Source organism: Nicotiana sylvestris, chromosome 4, assembly GCF_000393655.2.
Source record: "Nicotiana sylvestris chromosome 4, ASM39365v2, whole genome shotgun sequence".
Taxonomy (NCBI): domain Eukaryota; kingdom Viridiplantae; phylum Streptophyta; class Magnoliopsida; order Solanales; family Solanaceae; genus Nicotiana; species Nicotiana sylvestris.
Window position 1 is genome coordinate 93,656,568 of NC_091060.1, and position 26,517 is coordinate 93,683,084.

Consider the following 26,517-nt stretch of genomic DNA (forward strand, 5'->3'; position numbering starts at 1 on the left):
AAGTCCCATCATTTCCTTCTGCCTTCTTAATCACCCGATCTTTTTTTCCCCTTTTTTTCTGGAATACCCAATTTCAACATAGAGTTCTTCTTATATGTATAGTATTTACTTAAATAATTTAAGAAAAAATTGATGAATATACTAATTAAATATTAATAAATTAATTTGATTGACAAAACTCATGTTAAAACTTAATATATAATTTAATAAATTTAAACTCTTGAAAGGCGTGATCTGAATTTTGTAGACTAACAATATAAGTAAATCTTTTTAAATATGATGGTAAGTTATTACCACTGAGAAATCGATCCAAAGTTAAGGGTACTTATGCCTTTTCATCCATCTCTTGAACGTCCATGGTTACGAGCTTTTGCACTATGCACATGCATGTACACCTGAACATTTCCCCACCCCACACACCCACAGGAAAAAGGCAGAAGAGGATTTGACTTCGTTTGATTGAGAGAAGAAAAAAAATAAAAAAAGGTAAAGAAAGAAAGAGTGAAGGAAAGAGAAATATTCAATCTGATTGAATGCAGTTTTGACGTCCGCAAGAACTCTCTCTCTAACTTTCTCGCTCTAAAGAGGACAGCGCAGAAACTCAGAGAAAACTCTTCTCTCTACTGAAACTTCTTCACTTTGACAAAGCAAAGTCCCCAAGCTAATTTGAGCTGTGGATCTTGTTCTATGCACTTTATTGCGCGATTTAGGGCTCGATCAAGTGAACATGTAATTTATTAATCACTTGTTTTTATTTTTCTACTCTCGAATTATTTACTGTACCTAGCTTAGTTTTCAGAGGAATTTTTTTTCGTCTTTTTTATTTCTCAGTTTTCTGATTTTCGTCTTTATTTGATTAGTGAGTATGAAGTATGCTTTGTTTTTTATTTTTCTTACTGTGTTGAGATTTGAGTTTTGCTATGTTTTTATGGAAGCCAGGGAGAAATTTGACTCAATTAAACAATTTTTTTTTTCTTGCAGGGATAAGTGGATAGAGATATTTAGTTGAGCAGAAAAAGAGAGGCTTTGGAAGTTTAAGAGTTAAAGCTGCTTGTAGCTTGTACTTGGTTAAAGCTATTGATGATGCACAACAGGTTTTCTCAGCAGTGAGGGTCCTCCCTTTGGTTTGGCTCAAAATAGGGACTTTGGAATGTCAATTGATGTAGTAGGTTCTGCTTGTTGTTCTGTGTAATTCTCTTTTCAGAGTGAAGTATAAAGTCTCCAGATCTGGGGTGTTAGGCTTCATTCCGTTTTAGTTTTCTATAATTTTTTTAGTGTTTGTAGATTGTTATCTATTGCATAAAAGATATGGTGCCACCAGGACCTCCTAATCCACTTGGAGGTGCCCAGCCTGTCCCGTCTTCGTTATTGCGATCAAATTCTAGTTTATTGGGTGGTCAAGGGGGTGGAATGCCTACCCCAGGTGGTTTCCCTTCTATTGTGTCACCTCGGACTCAGTTTGGTAACATGAATATGCTAGGAAATGCTCCAAATGTTTCGTCTCTGCTCCATCAGTCCTTAGGAAATGGTGGTCATAATTCAGGGCGAGCTGATAATGGGGCCGAGTCTGATCCAATGGCCAGTGCTGGCAATGGTATGGGGTTTAATGCTCCTTCAACATCTTTTAGCTCATCGGCCATGGCAGCAAATCCAAATTCAGGTCAAGTTCAGGGACAGCGGTTTCCCAGCCATTCTGGTAACCAGATGTTAACTGACCAATCACCGTCCCAACAGCTTGATTCCCAGAACTACCAACATAATCAACAATTTCAGCAATTTTCTGCCCCTAGCAATTCCCAAACACAGCAACAGCAGCAGCAATTTCAATCCATGCGAGGTGGATTAGGAGGTGTAGGACCTGTCAAACAGGAGCCCCAAGTGACCAATGATCAAACTCCACAGCAGTTGCAAGCACTACGAAACCTGGCAACTGTAAAGCAGGAGCCCCAACAGATACAAAGTATGAGAGGCCTTGCCACTGTGAAGATGGAGCCACAACATTCCTCACCCTCTTTGTATCTACATCAGCAACAGCAGCAGCAGCAGCAACAACAGCAATTACTTCACATGTCCAAGCAGTCCCCTCAAGCTGCAGCAGCAGCTCAGCTTTTTCACCAGCAGAGGCTTATGCAGCTCCAGCAGCAACAACAGCAACAACAACTCTTGAAGGCTATTCCTCAGCAGAGAAACCCACTTCAACCGCAATTTCAACCACAGAATCATACTATAAGGTCTCCTGTAAAACCAGCTTATGAGCCTGGGATGTGCGCCCGTCGGCTGACTCATTATTTGTATCAGCAGCAACACAGGCCTGAAGTAAGAAAACTGTGCCAGCTATATTTCTGTGCGGTCCATAACACTCTGCACCCTACCACACAGCTTCTCTGATCTTAGTTCTTTTTTTTTAAGCCCTATGATGTTACATTTGCACTACCTTTTTTTTATAGGATAATAACATAGAGTTCTGGAGAAAATTTGTTGCCGAGTATTTTGCTCCAAATGCCAAGAAAAAGTGGTGCGTCTCTATGTATGGAAGTGGTCGGCAGACCACTGGAGTTTTTCCTCAGGTTGGTTGTGTTATTGGGTTTTCTTATTCAAATTTGAGTAATCTTCTTATTTAGTGAAATTACCTCTTATACGGCTTGCCGTTATGAAAAAATAAATTCTTTTTTCAGCTCTAGTAACTAATTTGGACTTGTTCCTAAAATGTTATGCAGTTTTATGCAGACCAACTTTTTCCTTGTATAGAAAATTAGAAGTAATCACTATCATTAATTTGCAGGATGTATGGCACTGTGAAATATGCAACCGCAAGCCAGGCCGTGGTTTTGGTATGTTTCTTTTGGTTTTATATCTTTTCTGTGTCAAAGGTTCATTCTTCTTTGTAACTTTACAAAGCCATTATTGTTGACTTGTTTTTTCTGCACCCATTTGGTTATCCTTTCACTGTGTCATCCTAATTGGGATCTGATGTTTCTCAACTTATTCATTCAGAAGCGACCGCTGAAGTCTTGCCCAGGCTTTTCAAGATAAAATATGAAAGTGGGACCTTGGAAGAGCTACTCTATATTGATATGCCTCGTGAATATCAGAATTCATCTGGACAAATTGTCCTAGACTATGCAAAAGCAATTCAGGAGAGTGTTTTTGAGCAACTTCGCGTTGTACGTGATGGTCAGCTTCGAATAGTGTTTTCACAGCCTGATCTAAAGGTATATTGAAGAGCTGATAGCATTTTGTTTTCGACAACCATACTTGTTAATCAGTTATTAAGACATAGCACGATGCAGATGAATGTCTATTATTTTCTTTTATCTGATTTCCTTTTCGTCAACTTGGCAGATCATCTCTTGGGAATTTTGTGCTCGACGTCACGAGGAGCTAATCCCTAGAAGATTGTTGATACCTCAGGTTGATCAATGTTGCTTTGAAGTACTAATTTACGCTGATCTCTGTGTAGTCATGGTTTAACTCTAACCTGACTTGTATGCTTCTGTTTGCTAATCCGGTTTAGCAAAAACTCTTTCTTTCTTTTATATTTTGTACAAGAGCAGAGGCATGTTGTCTAGCTAAGTAGCTATTTGCTACTCAAATGAGGTCTTTATTTGTTAATGTCCCTTCTAGATATATTTGATGAGAATGTGGTATTTGATGAGGTCTTTATATATGTATTTCGAACATGGCCTGAGCATGTTTTTCCCCCCTCTAATTTTCCTTTTCATCATGACTTGGTAAAGTTTAAATGCATCTAAGAGATTTGACTTGTTTTCCTTTTTCACTTTTAATTAATGACCATCTTGTTATCAAAACAGAATAATGGTTGCTGACCATCTTACTCTCATCTCTTGAGGCTCGATCCATGGTGGTGAATTGGTTGGATCAGTTAGTGGATTGCGCTAGCCGCTATTAATCGCTTTTTCTGACTTAAATGCAAATTACCATCTATGGGTTTTCTGACTTGAAAGCGATTATGCGAATTACCATATATGGGTGTGGAGTCCATCAGCATAAATGTTGATCTATATCTGTTTTCTTAGGGATATTTTTGAGAAGGATAGCAGTGCATTGGGTAGTAGTGTTAGACCTTGCCCCTGTTAAGGGTTTGCTGATGCTATAGTATTGCAACAGTGTAGATGGGTGGCGAAAAAAATTAAATTGCCGTTTCAGCTGTTGGCAATGATAACCGAGGCCAGTGGAGCCTGAATTTTGGGGCTTTAAGTTCTGTGTCCGGAGGAAATTTGTGCTTCTTCATGCCGATATATCTTTGTAAAGTTTCCTCATATTTGTGTTTCCTGTGCTTCTGTGAGCTTTAACTTCTATATTGGTTTCTCACATCTTTTTGGCTAATTGTTTGTCTTGTCTTGATAAAGCTCCATCTTTTATTTTTTTTGGATATAGTGATTTTTGCATCCTTTTGATTTGCTTTTATGATTTTCACGCGTAGGTAAGTCAACTCGGTGCTGCAGCTCAAAAGTACCAGGCAGCAACCCAAAATGGATCATCTACTGCATCTGTTTCTGAGTTGCAGAATAACTGCAATATGTGAGTCCCTGAAATTTATGGTACAGTTTTTGTACGAAATTCTTGGGCTGACAATATTGTGCTGTGTCTTTGTGTAACGGAGCCTAACTATTTTCATTTAGCATATATATGTCACTCTATGTTGTAAAGTTATTTTCTTAGTAATTCATTACGCATTCCAGTTTTTACGTGGGCAATAATGATGAGCCATGTCTCACATGTTAGATTGCTTTTAAACTATTATTTTGTGGGTATTGGCTTCTTTGATGATCTGTGCTGGTACTTCCATTTTACAATTTCATTTTTAGCAGAATTAAGTTGGGACTGTGGATGCTAAGGTTGTGATCTTTGACCAGTCAGTCATCTGATGGTTTTAACTCATAGTGAGTTTGCTGTGAAATAATTTTTTATTTGTTTTAGTTGTGTGTATGTCTGTTAGCAGATTTAGCTCAAATTTTAATGTTACGGATTGCTGTCAGTGGTCGTGCTGCCAAGTCTTGGAAGCTCAATTTCTCCTGAAACCATAAATATGGATGTCTAGTTGATACCTGTGGTTTGTTATATTTGGATGAAGAATTGAATTGCAGTTGTGTTTGATTGTTAAAATGTCTTTATTAACTAACACGAGCGTCTTGTTGGGTTCTGAAAGCTCAACTTTCCATTTCCTGAGGAAATGAAAGAATAATGGTCAACTACCTACCCCCGGTGGTGTCCCGACCAGCTTTTGCGCACCTCGACTAATTTCACGGGGTGCCTGCTAGCTCCCACCAGCACAGGTGCCGGAAAGAACTTTATCAAACTTCTGATTTTCCAATAAATAATAAGGATTAAATATAAAATGACTCGCGTTGTTTGTACCTTTTTTTTGGGGGGGGGGGAACCTAAGTTGCGCGGACTCCTCGTTTTTGGTGTCGTACCCATCTCGACAGGGGACGGGAGCGAGATACGTCCCGGATTTGGTCAACTAACTTCGGATACTTTGACATATGCCCATCGACAAATTTAGGGGGAAATTGATATTTTGATTTCTCAAAATTAAAAATAAAACAGATTTAAGACATGCGTAATGGCATACCTTTAATATTGTAGTACTTTTGTCTCATATTTGCTGCTTTGTGTTCTAGAAAAACCAAGAATTCAAGGGGTCGTGTTCTGAGTTTGGACTTATAGCTCGATTTTTTATAATTTTGAAATTTTTTAGCCGAATCCCCGCACCCGTATCCATACTTGGATCCGCACCCCCGAATCTTAAAATTTAGATTTTACCGAATCCGACACTCGGATCTGTGCCCGTATCGGATGCCCGCACCCGAGTCCGAGCAACTTAGGGGGAAACACATCTTGTTGTTGTTCAGTGACTGTGTACAATGGAGCTACATATATTTGGGAGCTATATGTAATAGTGGGAGAAGGGAAAGAATGAGGGGAAGGTATATACATGCATACCCTTTTATGTCAATCTATTAACAACTATGACCTAATCCCAAAAAGAAGGTTGGCTTAGTCTTACAAATCCAAATCCTCTGTAACCTTTCAACTCTATTAATAATCCAATACTGCTTTGCTTATAAATAATTTTCTTTTAATGCAAATCAGGATTTCTCTAAATCTTGAGGTTAATTACTCACAATTTTTCTTGTATTGGAATACCTATCTCTAACCAAACTAAAAGATTACTGGCAAACATCAGAATTAATGCGAGTGTAATAATAATACCTAGGCTATAATCCTAATTCGTCGGTGTCACCTATTTGGATAATTTGCTTATGTTCTGTCCTAGTTAAGTCAGCATTGACTCGAGAAATGGTAATCTTTTGGCAACAACTCCTCGCCATATGATTTTAAGTCGACTCCCCCTTTAGCACCTTCAATCGTAATAAAAAACTATCTATATATAAGGTGCAAAATTATGTGTACATATTCTTGTATTCTAGAAAATTGTTTTATGCTTGTGTTAATGGTCATGTATTTTTTTATATATCTTTTATTTTTAAGTAATATCAGTTTTGAGATTTGACTTGTGATTTTGATTCAGGTTTGTTGCCTCAGCTCGTCAGTTGGCAAAAGCTTTGGAAGTTCCATTGGTAAATGATCTAGGGTATACAAAGAGATATGTGCGATGCCTTCAGGTATGCACCTTGTTCTGATGCTGGAAGGTTTTTATTTTGGCCCTTTTTTGGATTTGTTTGGAGATATTCCGCTTGTATCAATGTGGATATCACTACAAATTCTTTAAATATTTGCTTCTGTTAGTGCTTTTAACTTCCCGACCAGGTCATGATTTGCCTGTTCTGTGCGTGATATCTGACTCAACCAGTTCTATCCAACTTTCTTATCCTCCCCCCCCCCCTCTCCTTTTAATCTGTCATCTTCCCGTGGAATTCAAAGCAAAGCTGAAAGGTCAAAATTCAAATTTCTAGCATGTAGCAGCTCAGGGATGTTGACAATTTTCTTTTCTCAATATTGGAGATTCGTACTGGTAACTCTGCTCATGAGTTAATGTGTGAAGTAGACAGAATGTATTTTGGCCTATTCTTGGGATAGAGATTTCTGATGTAACTCTGTTCCTGTTGAGAAACGTTTTCTTTCACTTTTCAGATGTTACCCTATTTCCACAATTTTATTTCATTGCGTCATAAAGGGTCTAATGGTACAAGATAACTTCCAGTTCAGCGATTTCCCCCCTTCTTTTTACTTTCCAAGTGTTTTTCACGTAGGCCTAGACTTTTTTCCAATGACATTTTCACTATAAAAATAAACTGACTGAAAATTGCACATGTGGTGCATTCAAGTGATAATTCTTCTGATTTTGTTTTAATCTTCCTTTCAATTAACAGTTTCATGGGATATAATTTCTTATTCTGCTATGTACTGCTGGTGCAATTGCAGATATCAGAAGTTGTTAATAGCATGAAAGATTTGATTGACTACAGCAGAGAGACAAGGACAGGGCCTATGGGTAAGTCTGCTTGTGTACCTCTACTTGTTCCTGAGGCTAGCTCAAGGTTTTCTGTACCTACCTATTAATCTCAAAGATCAAAATGAGGTTGCATGGGCTAATCTTTCTCTGCGGTTTGATGGTTTAGAGATTAGGATACGATCGGTTTTCATCACAAGGCATAAATGTTATCATCTAAAGTTAAATTTTCACTAAAGACGATGAATTGCTTTTTGAGGTGGCAACTGGTAACTACTAATGTACAGGTGAAAAAACCCAAACTGGCTGTGTTTGAATGCAGATTTCATTCTATGTGCCTTTAAGTTGTCGGAGGTAAAATACTGATTCAAAAAAAAAAAAAAGAGCTTCTCGAATATAAAGTAGTGGGTTGTGTAGTGTAAGAACTTAACCCTGAGAGTACTGCATGAATGTTGGGATTGATACAGTTCTTTAAACCTTACAATTTGTGCTTGAAATTTGGCTTTTCAGAGAGCTTGGCTAAGTTTCCTCGTAGGAATGGTTCATCGGTTGGGGTACATGATCCAGCTCAACCATCTGAGGATCAGTCTCAGCAGCAGCCACAGTTACAGTCTCAGCAGCAGCAACAGCAACAACAGACGGCCAGTCAGAACTCAAACCACGACAGCTCTGTCCAGGCTGGTGCAATGCAACTTGCTTCCAGTAATGGGATTCCAAGTGTAAACAACTCTTTGAACCCAGCATCTGTTACTTCGTCTAGTAGTTCTGTTGTTCGGCTATTGCATCAAAATTCCATGACCTCTAGGCAACAGACCCCAATGAATGGTGTGAACAGCCCTTATGCAGGAAATGGTGTGAATAGCCCCTATGCGGGAAATGCTGTTCAAATGCCTTCACCAAGTTCTTCAAATACAATGCCACAATCTCAACCAAACCCGTCTACGTTCCAATCCCCAACACCGTGTTCATCAAGCAATCCACCACAAACTTCTCATGGTGGCTTATCATCAGGACCACATGTGAATTCTGCCAATTCCCCGAATATTTCAGTTCATCAACCCACTCTTTCAGGTGATATTGATGCTAATGACTCTCAAAGTTCTGTACAAAAGATCATACATGATATGATGATGTCTTCCCAACTTGGTGGAGGTGGCCTTGTAGGTGGTGGTACCATGGTGAATGATATTAAAAGTGTAAATGGTATGATAGCAACTGCTAATAATTCCATTCTTAATGGAAGCAGCTGCCTTGTTGGGAATGGGACAGCAAATGCTAATATAGGTATGGGTCCAGGATATGGCAACATGGGCAACGGACTGAGCCAGGCTGCAATGGCCAATGGAATTCGGGCTGCATTAGGTAATAATTCCGTGGCTATGAATGGAAGAGTAGGCATGCCAATGTCACGAGAGCAAAGTATGAGTCAACAGCAACAAGATTTGGGAAACCAACTACTTAGTGGTCTAGGAGCAGTCAATGGTTTCAATAACCTTCAGTTTGACTGGAAAACATCTCCCTAAAGGTTTCGACTTGGCTGTCGCTAAGAAAGTATGAACAAGGTGACAAGATCCTTCTTGTGGATGTAATTGCTTATTTGGTCTTCATGCCACTGCTTTGTGCTACAAAGTTAACGTGAGTTTGCCTTGCAAACTGGGAGTAGATATGGTTCCTGAAGAGAGATCATTTCAGGGCTTGCTTCCATTGTACTGATTTGCGAGAGAAGCAAAATATGTAGCACAGTAATTTCATGGTTGAAATGTTACATCACCTGAGGTTGCATAAGATTCTTCTAACTTGATTTTGTCTGGTTTATCACAGCTACTTATTTGCACTAACAGTCTTGAATAGGACATTGCAGAAGTGACTTGGCGAACACTTGTACCCTTTCGAGGCATTTGTAAACTACCGAATCTGCTGAGAGCTTGCCCATCTTGTGCTGTACCTCCGTCACCGCTCCGGAACATGAGTGTATATAGTCTGGATTGTGTGGCAGGATTTTTTATTATAGAACTTTCAGGAGCTGGTAGAATTGCCTTGCCACTTGTTCCATGGGCAATGTGTCTCATGCAATCACTTCATTTCTCCTCTCCCCTGACTCCTACTATGTTTTTATATCAATAACAGTTTTGATTATTGTGGTTGCTGGCTTTTCGAGTGGCTGGATGCTGAAGATGAGGATTTGCCTGGGTGGGTTTTTTCCGGGGGGGGGGGGGTGTTGGGGAGGTGGGAAGAGAGTTGGTATCAGTGCTTGAATTAAGGGGCCATTTTTGACTTTTGAGCTTTTCCTTCCTATGTTTTCTGAGTCTTAAATATTTGTATTTACTTGTTACTCCGTCTCTAATTCACAAAAGCTTCAAAAAATTCCGTAGTTTTCCCTTTTTTTTTGTGTCCAAACAAAATGCTCTTTGTTGAATCGTGTATGGTTGCTATAAAATCTTTGGTAATTTTAACGCGGTATTTATAAATAAGGCTGGAGAAAAGTTAATTGGAGTGCTAAACTTGCAAGAATTTTGCATGAAAGATTTTGATAATAAGGCCAGGCAGTTTAGCCAACCTATTAGCTAACTTTTTAGCTATAATTACGTTATAAATTAATATATAGTAGTAAGAGAAAATATGGAGTTTGTTATAAAATAAAAGCAATCCAGTAAAATGTAAATAAGAAGAGATAGAAAGAAGGGAGAAATGTTTTCTTCTTTCACTTTGGTGTATCTTTTCATTGCAATTACATGGCCTTTTGTAGGCATAAAAAGTAAAGATGATGGACATAAAGTAGGAGATTTAATCTTTAAGTTATTCACAACATGGACATCCAATGTACAAACTATTCATAACACTCCCCCTTGGATGTCCATGTAAGATAATGTGTCTCATTAAGAACTTACAAAAAAATATTGGGATGTACATAGTTATTTATAATATGCATTGCTTGCTGCCTCATTAAAAAACCTTACCAGGAAAATCCAGTGGGACAAAACCTTGGTTAAGGAAAAGAGTGCAACGTGTAGTTACTCCCCCTAATGAAAAATCACTTAATGTCTCGAAGACGACGCATTCCAATCTTATATATCAGCTTTTCAAATATTGAGGTTGGTAATGCCTTAGTGAACAAATCAGCCAAATTATCACTTGAACGAACTTGTTATACATCTATTTCACCATTCTTCTGAAGATCATGAGTGAAAAAGAATTTCGGTGAAATGTGTTTTGTTCTATCTCCTTTGATATATCCTCCTTTCAATTGAGCTATGCATGCAACATTGTCTTCATACAATATTGTTGGAATATTCTCTTTCGAAGAAAGACCACATGTTTGCTGAATGTGTTGAGTTATAGATCTCAACCAAACGCATTCTCGACTTGCTTCGTGAATGGCTATTATCTCTGCATGATTTGAAGAAGTAACAACCATAGTTTGTTTTGTCGAACACCATGATATGACTGTACCTCCACTTGTAAATAAATAGCCTGTCTGAGATCGTCTTTTGTGTGGATCCGACAAATATCCTGCATCTGCATAACCAATCAATGATGGCTTGGATTCATTTGAATAAAATAAACTCATATCAATGGTCTCTTGGAGGTATCTGAATATATGTTTAATACCATTCCAGTGTCTTTGTGTTGGCGAAGTACTAAATCTTGCCAATAAGCTTACTGAGAAAGCTATATCTGGTCGGGAATTATTGGCAAGATACATTAATGCCCCAATTGCACTAAGATATGGTACTTCGGCACCAAGAAGCTCTTCATCATTTTCATGAGGTCGGAATGGATCTTTCTTTATATCAAGTGATCTCACAACCATCGGGGTACTCAATGGATGTGCTTTATCCATATAGAATCGCTTTAAAATCTTTTCGGTGTATGTTGATTGATGGACAAATATTCCATCTTTCATATACTCAATTTGTAGACCAAGACAAAATTTTGTCTTTCCAAGATCTTTCATTTCAAATTCTTTCTTCAAACAGTCTACTGTTTTTGGAAGCTCCCCAGGAGTTCCAATGATATTTAAATCATCAACATACACGGCGATTATAACAAATTCAGATCCAGACCTTTTTATAAAGACACAAGGACAAATTGGATCATTCTTGTACCCTTCTTTCAACAGGTATTCACTCAGGCGATTGTACCACATACGACCTGATTGTTTCAATCCGTATAAAGATTTCTGAAGCTTTTATTGAACAAGTTTCTCGAAAACTTTTATATGCTTCTGGCACTTTAAATCCCTCAGGTACTTTCATAAAAATTTTGTTGTCTAATGATCCATACAAATAGGCTGTAACAACATCCATTAGATGCATATCAAATTTTTCTTGCACTGCCATATTTATGAGATACCTGAAGGTGATAACATCCACTACAGGAGAATATGTCTCCATATAATCAATTCCAGGCCTTTGGAAAAACCCTTGTGCCACAAGTCGTGCTTTATATCTAACGACTTCATTTTTATCATTTCGTTTTCGCACAAAAACCCATTTATACCCTACTGGCTTTATGCCTTCAGGTGTTCGAACTATGGGTCCGAAGACTTCACGTTTTCCAAGTGAAGTTAACTCTGCCTGGATAGCGTCTTTCCATTTTGGCCAATCATTTCTCTGTCTACATTCATTGACAGATTTTGGTTCAAGATCCTCATCTTGTTGCATTATTTCAACAGCAACATTATAAGCAAAAATGTTATCGATAACAATATTATTTCGGTTCCATCTTTTCCCGGTTGAGACGTAACGTATTGATATCTCTTTATTCTTATTATTTTCAGGTACCTGAACCTCCCCTAAGGTCTTATCATTTGTTACATCTTGGGGCTCTTCTTGAGCCACTACCTCTGTGTTATGTTCACTTTGATCACTTGCTCCTTTTCTTCTTCGAGGATTTTTATTTTTAGAACCGATTGGTCTACCACGTTTCAAGCATGGCTTAGACTTATTTACTTTAATTAATTATCCTGCCAGGATATCAACTCGAATTGGAGCATTAGAAGCTGAAATATGTGACTTAGTTACCCTTGGTAGGTTAGTGAATGCATCTGCAATTGATTTGCAATATTTTGTAAATGAATAATCTTTTGAACCTCTTGTTCACATTGATTTGTTCGAGGATCTAAATGAGACAATGATAATGCATTCCCATCTATCTTCTTTTTCAGCTGCTTTTTTTCTCCCCCTAATGTTGGATATACTGATTCATCAAAATGGCAATCAGAAAATCTTGCCATAAATAAATCTCCAGTCATCGGCTCTAGATATTTTATAATAGAAGGAGATTCAAATTCAACATATATCCCCAACCTTCTTTGAGGACCCATCTTTGTGCGTTGTGGTGGAGCAATTGGAACATATATCGCACAACCAAAGATCCTAAGATGGAAAATATTTGGCTCCTGACCAAAAGCCAATTGCAATGGGGAGACTTTATGATAACTTGTGGGCCTTATCCGCACAAGTGCTGCTGTGTGCAAAATAGCATGACCCCATACTGAAATGGGAAGTCTTGTTCTCATAAGCATTGGTCTAACAATTAATTGGATGCGTTTGATCAATGATTCTGCTAGACCATTTTGTGTATGAACATGAGTAACCAGATGCTCAATTGTTATCCCAGTTGAAATACAATAATCATTAAAGGCTTGGGATGTAAACTTACTAGCATTATCAAGACGAATTGTCTTAATTGCATAATCTGAAAATTGTGCTCTTAGCTTTATTATTTGAGCCAACAAACTCGCAAATGCCATATTGCGAGTTGATAGTAAACACACATGTGACCATCTTGTAGATGCATCTACCAAAACTATCACTCTGTATACGTTCCAAAAATGCAGGGGATTCCATCCTAACTTTAATAGTTGATGGTCTAATAATTAATTTTCCTTGAGAACATGCAGCACAAGAGAATTCCTTAAATTGAAGAATCTTCTGATTCTTCATTGCATGTCCATATGAATTCTCAATTATTTTACGCATCATATTAGAACCAGTATGGCCCAACCGGTCATGCCAAATAATAAAATTATCTTGATTAGTAAACTTCTCGTTTACTACGGCATATGTTTCAATCCTGCTAATACTTGTGTAGTATAAGCCGGAGGAAAGAGCAGGTAACATTTCAAGCACATATTTCTTACCGGATATTATTGTAGTAATATAAAGATATTCAATCTTTTCATCATTTGTAGTCTCAATATGATAGCCATTTTGGCGAATATCTTTGAAACTTAATAAGTTTCTTTGAGATTTACTACAATATAGTGCTTCATCAATAGCCAAATTTATTCCTCCTGGTAGTAATAAATTGGCTCTTCCAGAACCTTCAATTAATCTTGTACTACCGAATATTATATTAACATTCGCTTCTTTCATTACCAAATAAGAGAAATATCTCTTATCTTTTAAAATAGTGTGTGTTGTAGCACTATCCAGAAGACATATATCATCTTTATTAATCTTGAGTCCAATTGAAGACTGGGGAATTTTCATATTCTTCATAAAAAAAAACAAATAATACATCATAAGAAATATGAAAGACAAGCGGAAAAAAAACATTAAGAAATACATTAGGAATGTAGAAACTAGCAACACATGATGCATTAGGAAAATACACTCAAGAAAAATAAACTAGTTGCAAACATAAAAATAACAACTTTTATAGCTTCATTCCCCAGTAAGATGATTAGTTCTTCAGTCAATATCCTCAAAGAAGTCTCCAGCTTCTAAATGAGTAATATTTGTTAGGCCTTCAAAATCATTATCTTTATATGCAAGATGTGCCTTAGAATCATAATTGTTTGAGGGACCTGCTTCATCATCATTATTTTGAAAGGTCAAATGTGCCTCCACATTATTTTCTTTTTTCCTGAGGGAGGCTTGATAAAGTTTGACAAAATGTTCTGGCGTATGACAAATGCGTGCCCAATGACCTCTCATACCACATCGGTGACACATACTAGTTTTACTTTTGAATGATTAATTTGAGAACCCTTATTGTTCTCCAATTTATTTCCACCATAATGACGATAATTGTTTCGCCCGCTGCCACGTCTATGTTTACGACCATGTCCACGACCACGATAATTATTTTGTTTTCTTTCAAACTTATCAAATGCTGCTACAACATTCACTTCCGGAAATGGAGCTGACCCAGTGGGACGGGCTTCATTATTTTTCATTAATAGAGTATTATTCTGCTCTGCCACAAGTAGGCATGTGATTAACTCAGAATATTTCTTAAAACCTTTTTCACGGTATTGTTGTTGTAGCACCACATTTGAAGTATGAAAAGTAGAAATGTTTTTTCCAATAAGTCCTCATCTGTGATAGTGTCTCCACATAATTTTAATAGAGAACTTACTTTAAAGATAGCAGAATTATACTCACTTACGATTTTAAAGTCTTGCAACCTTAAATGTATCCACTCATACCGAGCTTTCGGTAATACCGTAAGTTTTAGGTGGTCATACCGATCTTTCAAATTAATCCATAATTCAAGTGGATCTTTTAAGGTTAAATATTCAGTTTTTAACCCTTCATGTAGATGATGACGAAGGAAAATCATGGCCTTCGCTTTATCCTGATTTGATGCTTCATTTCCTTGTATAATAGTATTTCTAAGACCTTTAGCGTCAAGGTGAATTTCAGCATCAAGGACCCATGATAAATAGTTCCTCCCGGTGATGTCAAGTGCCACAAATTCAAGTTTTGATAAATTTGACATAGTGAAAACTATCATAAAAGATGAATAAGTTAGAGAAATAATTATAATAATAAACAATTAATGAAAACAAAACGATTAAGGTAAAAGAAATGAAAATAGAGCTATATCATGTTAACAATCTACTATTTCATTTTATTCTTGCCATAAAGTAGAAATTACATACTTGTTTCATTTCACTTTATATTATTGATATATATGTGTTAATAGAATTGAACGTGACTAACATTATTTATATGTTCCAATAAATATAAAGTAATTAAACTATAAAATTATTGCTTGTCAATTCATTTCTCACAGTTCTTCAAAATGCCTTAAAGATATGTTTTGATCCAGGGAGTCCATGAATATTATAAGTATGACATTAGTGCATAGCTAGTTTGATGACTTTGAGGTCCTCTAAGAGTTGAGCACGGAAGGAAATAGTTATTTTATCACTGCAATGTACTTAAACTATTTAAGATGCCCAAGCGCACAAGTAATCTGCAAACAGTGAGCATATGATATGTACTGCCATAAATAAAATAATTATAATGATACATACCTTAATAAAATATGGCTCAACTTAGCGGGAGTTAAGAATAAAATTAGAGCTTCGTGCTGATAACGTATTATAAAATAAAAGCAATGCAGTAAAATGTAAATAAGAAGAGATAGAAAGAAGGGAGAAGTGTTTTCTTCTTTCACTTTGGTGTATCTTTCCATTGCAATTACATGGCCTTTTATAGGCATAAAAAGTAAAGATGATGGACATAAAGTAGGAGATTTAATCTTTAAATTATTCACAACATGAACATCCAATGTAACATCCAATGTACAAACTATTCATAACAGAGTTGTATTTATTTTATTAACAACATTTTTGTTCATTTACATGTTAAGTGAGAATCATTTTACGTGATACGTTTACATTTACTGCGTCGGACGAGTGTGCATCTTTTTGGCATCACACTTCTATTTAGACACTTGCGAGGTTAAATAATTATTATGAAGTCTAAGTTTTATTTTCTTTTATGATGGTTGAATATGACATACAACAGCCTTGCCCCATACATTAAAGATTCCCCATATAAATGGCTAAACATACTGGAATCGATATCAAAGCTTTCTCAAATACACTATTACCAATATAAAATAATTAACCCTCTCCCTATCATGTCTTTCTCAAATATTTCTTTCAAAATAGAAAGAATGTAACATCTTATACTACAAGAGAACTCATAATTAATAAATGTACAAACGCAAATCTGGAGGGATGCATGTTACAGTATCCATCAACATTATTAGGCCAAATACATTTATAGCCCATCCAACTTGGCACCATTTTTCATTTTGACACTTTATCTCTACTTTGTTCCATTTTGACCCTCCGACTCTATTTTATATGTTCCATTTTGGCCCTCCAACTCTATTTCTTATGTTCCACTTTAACACAAAACCTGAAACCAGTGCAAAAAATATAGCCCGTTAAATCCGAGGTGTAATAAATATCCAATTAAATGTTGCCATCTGATTTTTTCATCCATGTTAAACGGTTCAATACTAAAATATCTAAACCGGACCGTATTTTTTGTGGATTTATTTCATCTAAACGGGCCAGTTACGAAATCGGCAGATGAAAGTTTTGGAACTTACAGAATGAAGATGGGGCAACAGTGAATGGAAAAATACGACCGGGTTCAAGTATTTTAGTATTGACCCGTTTGACATGGATGAAAAAACAAGGTGGCAATATTTAATTGAATATTTATTACACCTCAGATTTAACGGGCTATATTTTTTGTACTGGTTTTAGCTTTTATGTTAAAGTGGAACATAAGAAATAGAGTTAGAGGGCCAAAGTTGAACCTATAAAATAGAGTTGGAGGGCCAAAATGAAACAAGGTAGAGATAGAGTGCCAAAATGAAAAATGGTGCCAAGTTGGATGGATTGTATATGTATTTGGCCAAATTATTACTTCCTCCATTTTAATTTATGTGGCATGGTTGATTGAATACGGAATTTAAGAAATATGAAGACTTTTGGAACTTATATGCCAATGTTTCTATAATTATTAAAGTTAAATTGTTCCGGAATATAACAAATTATCATTTGTTTTGGAATAAACTAATTAGGAAACATTGGGAAGTTAGAATCAAAAGTAGTAAAGACATTTCTAACCCCACCAAATCCCAGGATCATCTCATTTGAAACAATATAGATTGACTTCCACCTTAACTCAAACCTTTGAATTTGAATTAAAAATGACAAACGTGCAAATATTGGCTCTAATTTTAAGCCAAAATAAAGCAGATACAATTAAATGTGTTGATCTTATACTAAAAGCAGTCCCTTGTGAAGGGTTTTTGCTAAGTCAAGGTGTAACACCAAGCCAAGAGTGTTGTGTTATACTTCAAGATTTGAGTAGAGATGCTGCTGCCTGCCAACCAAATCGTCAAGCTATGTGCCAATGTTTCAAAGCTGCTACGCTAACTTTCCCTATAGATATTCAGAAAGCTCAGAGACTTCCTCAGCTTTGCAACTTCACTAGCACTATTCCCATTGATCCTAACGTTTATTGTTCCAAGTAAGCTTCAATTCTCTTATCATTTTACATGAGTATTACTTGTTCGTCATGAATTATGTTGCTCAGACTCTCCAAGAATATTGTCGGGTGTGTGTCAGACCCCTTCAAGACTAGTGTTATTTTTTGGAGAATCCCACACGGGTGCATCATATTTTTGACGAATTCGCACAACATAGTACATGAGTCACATGTTAAATGAGTAGTGTGTGGAATGTTTGTCAAGTGTCCAATTATATGTTAAAACTCTGGTTTATTACACGTTATAACTAGAGCGAGCAAATTAATTATCTATATATAGGGGGCAAATGGAAGTTAAATATGACAATTATTAATTCTTTAAAGGAAGCACCTCTTGAGTATATATGTTCTTTATTTGATGTATTTCCTTATATACTCAAATGGTTTGTTTCGTGTTGTTCCTTTTATTTGTTTGACCCTTTTTTGGTCATGGTTTCAGGGTTTGAAAAAATATAAAACCATCAAAAAGTAGAAGAAATACAATCCTGTGGTGCAATAGCGATGATGCCTTCTGATAGGAAATGTCATTTCCTTCTCCGGCAATTTGCCATTCTATTTTAAATAATAGACTGTCTATTGAATAACTACCTTTGTCTTCAGTAATGAAGCTCTCTCCTTTTGTGCATGGCGTATCTTCTCCAATCAATTTACTCCTTTAACTCGTTCGATTTACTTTATTTATTTATTCACTTCTTTAATTCGTTTGATAATTACAAGAAATTGAACAAATTTGACGATCTCACTCAAGCTTTCCGTTGTGGACAAACATGACAATGCACTTTAAAATTTGTAAAAATCATGAATTTTGGTAAAGGTTAAGATTTGGAAACACACTCATAATACTTCAACGGATAAATTGTTGTGAATTAAGTTTTTTCTTTTTTGCAATATATTCTCTGATCGAATTGTAAAAATCTAATATTAGGCGTGGCGATCGTCACTATATTTGCCAATGCCCGGATCTGCACAAAAATATGCAGAAGTGTCAGTAAGTATCAAGACCAACCTCGGTGAAGTAGTGACGATGTTTAGGTCATGTGATACCTCAAATCAAATAAACCTATACAGTTCATAATTATTCACAACAAGACTATGACAAGAATACAATATCGTCAAAGGTCATATCAAGAGATATCAACTCATCGTGGATAAATTTATCTCGACTAATAAGTCAAAAGCACATAACAGAGGCTTCAAGTAACATATTAGAATTCAACATAGAAAGCATATAAAATGCATGATAAGGCATAAGCGATCCACTTGAATGGTCAAAGCTTCCACATTTATGCTCAAACTCACCATAATCGGATCCTGTATCAGAATCAACCAAATATCTGTCAATTTATCACAATTTGCGTGTGCGCCATCAAGAGAGAAACATAAGAGGGCGACTCTAGGGGGATGGATCCAAATCTACACGATGCGCGATAGATATCTCATGCCATAACAGTAACAATATCACTATAACTGCACGACAAAGACCTCATGCCACAATAATAACAATATCACTATACCGCACAACAGAAACCTAGTGCCATATCCAAAATTAATTCGTTCAACATGTCCAAATGTTCCATAATCGTAGCAATCCGAAATAACATTTCATCTTTAAAGAAGCATATACTCACAAATAATCAATAAGGTGTACGAGGACATAATAAATATAAGTGCGGATGTGTGCTCACGATGTGAAGTATGGCTATGACTAAATCACGTATAACAATAATTTCTCGAATAGCCCATCTTGGCCAAGTAAGAGGTAGTAATCCTATACAAGGTTACTAGCATGAAAGGATAAGCTCACGTAGTCAAATAATTGATTAAAAATATGCATCATAGAAGGCATAAAACCAAACAAGGCATAAAGAAATCCTAAAGTCTAATTCGACCATGAATCATATATAGCACCCATATATACGATCGTCACCTTGAATATATGCCAATTCCCACACATTACAACCAAGCAAACAAGGTCATATCCTAAGTGTTATTCCCTCGCAATAAGGTTAGGCAAGATACTTATCTTAACAAGTCAAATCAACCCTCCAAAATCGCCTTTCCTTTAGAAATCACCTCCAAGCGGCTCAAATCTAGCCAAATAATACTTAATAATGTGCACCTTATTGGTTATTTTATGAGCATATGCATTCATCCTTGGTGGTGAAGAACTTCTTTTGGGTTGATATGATTATGACACATTTGGACGTCTTGAGCGGATTGATGTTGTTGTTGCATGAGGTTTCTGCTGTGCAGTTATGGTGATATTGATATTGTTATGGCACGAAGTCCTTGTCGTGCAACTTGTGGATATGGATCCATCCCCCCTAGAGTCGCCTTCCCATATTTCTCTTTTGGTGGCGTATATACGGAGTTTGGGAGACACTGATGAGTGTCGGATTATAATGATGTTGGATGATGAGTTAGACATAAAGGTGGAAGCTATGACCATTCAAATGAATACTTTATGCCATATCATGCATACTATATGCCTTCTGTGCTTATCTACTAACATGCTACTTGATGTCTCGGTTATATGCTTTGGACTTGATAGTCGAGATAAAGTGATTCATGTTAATTTGCTATGTCATGATACACTGTTCTACGATACTGTATCTATATTTCTTGTCTTGCTAATTATATGCATGAACTGTACATGTTTGTTTGTTAGCGAGTATTATATGACTTGAACCTCACTATTATTTCATCGAGGTTAGTCTTGATACTTACTAAGTACATATTGTCCTTGTACTTATACAACACTTATATATATTTTTTGTAGATTCTGGCATTGGCTCGAGTGGACCTCAGGAGGGTGCATAGTAGCTGACGTAAGAGACTTGAGGTAGTGCTGACTGATCGTCCGCCATTGAAGTCATCTTCTTCCATTTTCATGCTAGTTATATATGTTTCAAATAGTAATTTGCACGTCTCAAATGTATATTTATCGTAGAAGCTCATGGCTTCGTACTACCGGATTTTGAGAATCATTGTGGTATTTTTTTTATTTTGGATAATGTTGTGAGATTTATCTTATTTATCTATAACATGACCGTACTTTATCCTATATTTGACTTGTTCCAGTTGATTATGATTGTTGGTTTACCTAGCGTGTTGTGTTAGGTATCATCACTATCATGATGGAATTTTGGATCGTGAGCTTTAGAATCGATATCCAGTGCATGTCTGCATTTCCCATAGTAAATATGCATTCAGTAGGACTGCGGTAGACCAAGTTCAGATGGCCCTCTTGACCGCGGTTTTACCACGGTCGCGGTGCAACCGCGATGGCCTGGGTTCAGAGAAGGGTCAGGATCGCGGTTTGACCGCGGTCGCGGTGGAACCGCGGTCTGAGCCCATCTCTGATTCTGACGCCTTTTTTTTTTTATAAAAAAGAGTTACACTTACAACAATTTCATGGGTTGCCTCCCATGCAGCACCTGATTTAACGTCGCGGCACGACCCAGATGAGTGCAGTTAAGGCTCGCTCGACCTCCGTGGTTCAGTCAACTGTAGTTCAGACCCTTCCTTGGGCTCGCTCATACCCACATACAACTTCAATCTCTGACCATTGACTCTAAATGTACGAGAGTCATTCTCAGTGGCAACGTCAACCGCTCCTGACTGGAAAACTTCAACTACTCGAAATGGTCCAGACCATCGTGACTTCAGCTTACCCGGGAACAACCTCAGTCTTGAGTTGTATAGCAATACCATGTCCCCAGGTTTGAAATTTCGCCCAACAATGTTCTGATCGTGTAGCCTCTTCATTCTCTCTTTGTACAGCCTTGTGCTCTCAAAAGCAAGATACTTGAACTCCTCGAGCTCATGCAATTCTGTGACTCTTGACGTGCCCGCAGCTTCCATGTCTAAGTTTAGTTGTTTCAGTGCCCACCGCGCTTTATGCTAAAGTTCTACAGGTAGGTGACAGGACTTCCCAAACACTAACTTGTATGGTGACATACCAATTGGTGTCTTGAAAGCTGTTCTGTAGGCCCAGAGTGCATCATCTAGCTTCCTTTCCCAATCAGTTCTTGTGGCGTTCACAGTTTTCATTAACACACTCTTGATTTCCCTGTTGGATACCTCAACCTGTCCACTAGTCTGCGGGTGGTATGGAGTAGCCACCTTGTGGCGCACATCGTATTTTATAAGCAACTTCTCGAAGGCTCTATTGCAGAAGTGAGTGCCTCCGTCGCTGATAATCGCACGTGGTGTCCCAAAGCGTGTGAATATGTTCTTCTTTAGAAACCCCACCACCACTTTCGCATCATTGGTGGGCAACGCTACAGCTTTCACCCACTTGGACACATAGTCTACAGCAACAAGGATGTACTTATTTCCATAGGAGCTGACGAAGGGACCCATGAAATCAATCCCCCAGACGTCGAACACTTCTATCTCCTGATTGGGTTCATGGGCATATCGTGGCACCGGGAAATGTTCTCGGTGCGTTGACATTCATTACAACCCTTCACCCATGAGTGAGCATCTTTAAATACAGTCAGCCAGAAAAATCCGGCTTCTAGCACCTTTGCTGCTGTCCTGATCCCTCCAAAGTGTCTACCATAAGTCGATGCATGACAAGCCTGCAAAATAGAAGATTGTTCTATCTCAGAGACGCATCTCCGGATCATGTTATCCAGGCATATTCGAAAGAGATAGGGCTAATCCCAATAGTACAAATGGCTTTCACAAAAAAATCGTTTCCTCTGGACCGATGAAAGGTCGTGAGGAACTATACCACTGGCCAGGTAATTGGCCAAGTCTGCATACCATGGCGCTTCCTGATGAGTGGTGGCGAGCAGTTGCTCGTCCGGAAAAGTTTCCAGAATTTCCTCAACTTCAATTGCATTTTCAGCTCCCTCAAGTCGTGATAGGTGATCAGCGACTTGATTCTCAGTGCCCTTGCGGTCACGTATTTCAAGATCGAACTCTTGCAGCAACAACGCCTAACGAATCAGGCGTGGCTTAGAGTCTTTCTTTTCTATTAAGTACCTGAGAGCAGCATGGTCAGTGTAGACGATTACCTTTGATCCTATCAGGTAGGATCAGAACTTGTCGAATGCAAACACCACAGCTAGCATCTCCTTTTTAGTCACCGTATAGTTCAACTGGGCTCCACTCAGCATTCTGCTGGCATAGTAGATTGGGTGCATCAATTTGTCCTTCCGCTGGCCCAGCACTGCCCCTACTGCGTAGTCACTAGCGTCACACATTAGTTCGAATGGTTGCTCTCAGTTGGGGGCAACAATGATGGGTGTTGTGACTAGCCTCTGCTTCAACTCCTCAAACGCTACCCTGCAATCATCAGAAAATACAAACTGGTGATCTTTCTCTAATAACTTACATAGAGGTTTGGTGATTTTGGAGAAGTCTTTTATGAACCGCTGGTAGAAACCGGCATGTCCAAGAAAACTTCTGATTGCTTTGACCGAAGTTGGTGGAGGCAGCTTTGCTATTACATCAACCTTTGCTCGATCTACTTCTATTCCCTTCCTTGACACCCGGTGCACCAAGACTATGCCTTCTTGTACCATGAAATGGCACTTCTCCCAGTTCAGCACCAGATTAGTCTCGATGCACCGTTTCAGCACACGCGTCAGATTCACCAGGCACTCATCAAATGAACTTCCCACCACTGAGAAGTCATCCATGAACACCTCCATTATATCCTCAACCATGTCAGTGAATATGGCCATCATGCACCGTTGGAATGTGGCGGGTGCATTGCATAGGCCAAAGGGCATCCTCCTAAAGGCATAAATGCCATAAGGGCATGTGAAGGAGGTCTTCTCTCGGTCTTCAGGTGCAATGAAAATTTGATTGTACCCTGAGTACCCATCCAGAAAACAAAAGTGTGACCTCCCTGCCAATCTATCCAGCATCTGATCGATGAAGGGAAGTGGTCTTTCCGGGTGGCTAGATTCAACTTTCGATAATCCATGCAAATTCTCCAGCCTGTGACGGTTCTCGTTGAGATTAGTTCATTGTTGTCATTCTTCACAACCGTCATGCCACCCTTCTTAGGCACACATTGAACTGGGCTAACCCAGCTTCTGTTAGAGATTGGGAAAATAATTCCCGCATCTAACCACTTTATCACCTCCTTCTTCACCACTTCCTTCATATTTGGGTTCAGCCTCCTCTGATGTTCCCTGGAAGGTTTGTGCCCCTCTTCCAGCAGAATCTTATGCATACAGTAAGTGGGGCTGATCCCCTTGATGTCTGCCATGGTCCACCCAATGGCAGTTTTGCACTCCTTCAATACCTGTAGAAGCTGTTGGACCTGCACATCTAACAAACCAGATGAGATAATAACAGGTAGAGTGGAGTCAGGTCCCAGAAATTCATACCTGAGGTGTGCTGGCAATGGCTTTAGTTCCAGCTTCGGTGGTTTTTCAATGGATGGCTTAGCTGGAGGAGTCTCCCTCTTTTCTAAGTGTAGGTGCTCAAACTCTAGATTTCTTTCCCAAGACCCTCTACCTTCCAGTGCCAACACCCATTCTGCCAAGTCCTCACCTTTCACTTCCTCCAAATTCGTCAAACATGCAGCGAGGGGATCCTCAACCGTCAACACTTCATCATCAGACTGTACGATTACATCCACGGCATCAATAAGAGAGCAATTGGCGAACTCACTTGGTTGCCTCATAGATTTCTGTACATTGAATATAATCTCTTCGTCATTGAGCCTCATCTTAAGTTCCTCGGTCTCACAATCAATAAGAGCTCTCCCTGTGGCCAAGAATGGTCTTCCTAAGATGATAGGAATTTCTTCATCCACTTTGCAATCCAATATCACAAAATCTGCAGGGAACAAGAATTTCCCCACCTGAATAAGTACATCATCAAGGATCCCAAATGGACGCTTCACAGTCCTGTCAGCCAGCTGCAATAACATAGAGGTGGGTCTAGCTCTCCCAATGCCCAACCTTTTGTAAATGACCAGGGGCATAAGATTAATACTGGCCCCTAAATCACAGAGTGCTTTCGCAAAAGCAAAGTTTCCAATAGTGCATGGAATAGTAAAACTCCCTGGATCAGAGAGCTTTTCAGCAACAGGTCTAGTTACCACTGCACTACACGTCTGAGTAAGTGTCACCGTGGCCAAGTCTTGGAAGTCAAATTTCCAGGACATTAAGTCTTTCATCATTTTTGCGTATCCAGGCATCTCCTTTAAAGCTTCAATCAATGGAATATTAACCTGAATTTGCTTGAGCATCTTAAAGAACTTTTTGTACTGCTCCTCCTTTTGATGCTTGGCCAACCTCTGTGGAAATGGAGCGGGAGGTCTTTTCTTCCCAATCACTTGGGACTTTTTTTTCTCAGCTACTATCTCTACTACCGGCTCTTCAACTGCTTCAACAACTTTCTCAGTCTCCTGCTGAGTATTCTTTTCTTCTTGAGCAGGATGGATTGTCACATCTGTCAGCCTTGTGGAATCATCTAGCTCAATGGGTACCTGAATGAGTGTCTCAGCCTGTATATTGTCACGAGCTCTCTCCTGCTCTACATCAAGATCCCTGCCATTACGGAGACTCACCGCCATCAGCTGCTTCGGGCCCTGATCTTTAGGATTTATTTGGGTATCTGTAGGTAGCGTCCCCTAAGGACGAATGTTCAGAGACATTGAAATTTGGCCCAATTGTACTTCAATATTTTTTATCACTGCGTCATGTGCATCTACTCTTTCATTTACTTTTGCATTGGATCCAATAACCTGCTGCATCATTGCTTCAAGTCTAGTGAACCCTTCTTCTTGCCTACCACCCTGCTGTTACTGAGGTGGGGGATACCCTTGCTGTTGATTGTTATACCCCTGTGACCTTGGATAAGGTTCCATATTGTTGTGGGGTCTCATACCTCCCATGTTTCCAGCATTGTACTGTGGCTGAGGTGGTCTGTATGGATGCTGAGTTTGCTGACCCCAGTTCTGATTGCCCTGTCTCTGGCCTCCATAGTTTGACACATAGTTCATGTCTTCAGGGTGCTGCTGATGATGATCATGTTCTGCATTCCAAGGATTACCCATTGGCTGACTGATGCAAGATGTGCACAAGCCCCCATTGGTAGTATCTACAATGTGCACTTGCTGTTTCTGCCCTGATTCCTCCACCTTTTTGGTGAGTATGCTCATCTGTGTCAAGAGCGTCGCCACATTTTCAGCCATGGAATTTGATGGGTCAAAAGGCACTGAGTGCACCACTGGAGTGATGGGTGCATTCCTCGTCGTCCACCCCGAATTTTGAGCCATTTTGTCAAGCAGACTCTGACCTTCTCTCCAAGTTTTGCCCAAAAATGCCCCACCAGCTAAGGCATCTACAATATTCTTCATGCTATCTGACAGTCCCATGTAAAATCGTTGTCCCAACATCTGATCTGGAATACCATGGTGTGGACATATAACCAACATTCCTTTAAACCGGCTCCATGTCTCATGCAGTGTCTCCATTGGTTTCTGTTTAAAACTCACGATCTCATCAATTTGTTGAGCTATTTTGTTGGGCGGGTGGAACTTGATGTGAAATTGCTTGACTAACTCATCCCAAGTTTCTATAGAGTTTATGGGGAGTGAGTTTAGCCAGACTTGAGCAGCTCCTATCACCGAGAATGGAAATAATAGCAACCTGATTGCTTCCGGAGTTACGTTGGGTTGCCTTTGAGTTTTACAAATCGACAGGAAGTTCTTCAAGTGCTACTGAGGATCTTCGGCTGGTGTCCCATAAAATAGTCCCTTGTTTTGCAACAAGTGCAGCATGTTGTTCG

The 26,517-nt window shown here is 38.6% G+C and overlaps 3 protein-coding genes across 3 annotated transcripts; 1 reads left to right on the plus strand and 2 right to left on the minus strand.

Annotated features, from left to right (window-relative positions):
* The first annotated feature begins 469 nt into the window (after positions 1 to 469).
* Positions 470 to 9,579, plus strand: LOC104219030 (transcriptional corepressor SEUSS-like). The gene is made up of 10 exons (XM_009769663.2): positions 470 to 729; positions 982 to 2,316; positions 2,448 to 2,567; positions 2,783 to 2,831; positions 2,995 to 3,212; positions 3,343 to 3,411; positions 4,445 to 4,542; positions 6,557 to 6,650; positions 7,411 to 7,480; positions 7,949 to 9,579. Exons 2-10 carry the CDS (start codon positions 1,309 to 1,311, stop codon positions 8,959 to 8,961), a joined length of 2,739 nt encoding a protein of 912 aa, XP_009767965.1. The 5' UTR covers positions 470 to 729; positions 982 to 1,308; the 3' UTR covers positions 8,962 to 9,579.
* Positions 9,580 to 18,922: 9,343 nt separating this feature from the next.
* Positions 18,923 to 21,615, minus strand: LOC138889852 (uncharacterized). Its single transcript, XM_070173189.1, has 2 exons — positions 21,294 to 21,615; positions 18,923 to 19,062 (listed from the first exon to the last, which is right to left on the minus strand). Exons 1-2 carry the CDS (start codon positions 21,613 to 21,615, stop codon positions 18,923 to 18,925), a joined length of 462 nt encoding a protein of 153 aa, XP_070029290.1.
* A 2,324-nt stretch (positions 21,616 to 23,939) lies between these two features.
* Positions 23,940 to 25,300, minus strand: LOC138889853 (uncharacterized). Its single transcript, XM_070173190.1, has 2 exons — positions 24,105 to 25,300; positions 23,940 to 24,045 (listed from the first exon to the last, which is right to left on the minus strand). Exons 1-2 carry the CDS (start codon positions 25,298 to 25,300, stop codon positions 23,940 to 23,942), a joined length of 1,302 nt encoding a protein of 433 aa, XP_070029291.1.
* Positions 25,301 to 26,517: the final 1,217 nt, after the last annotated feature.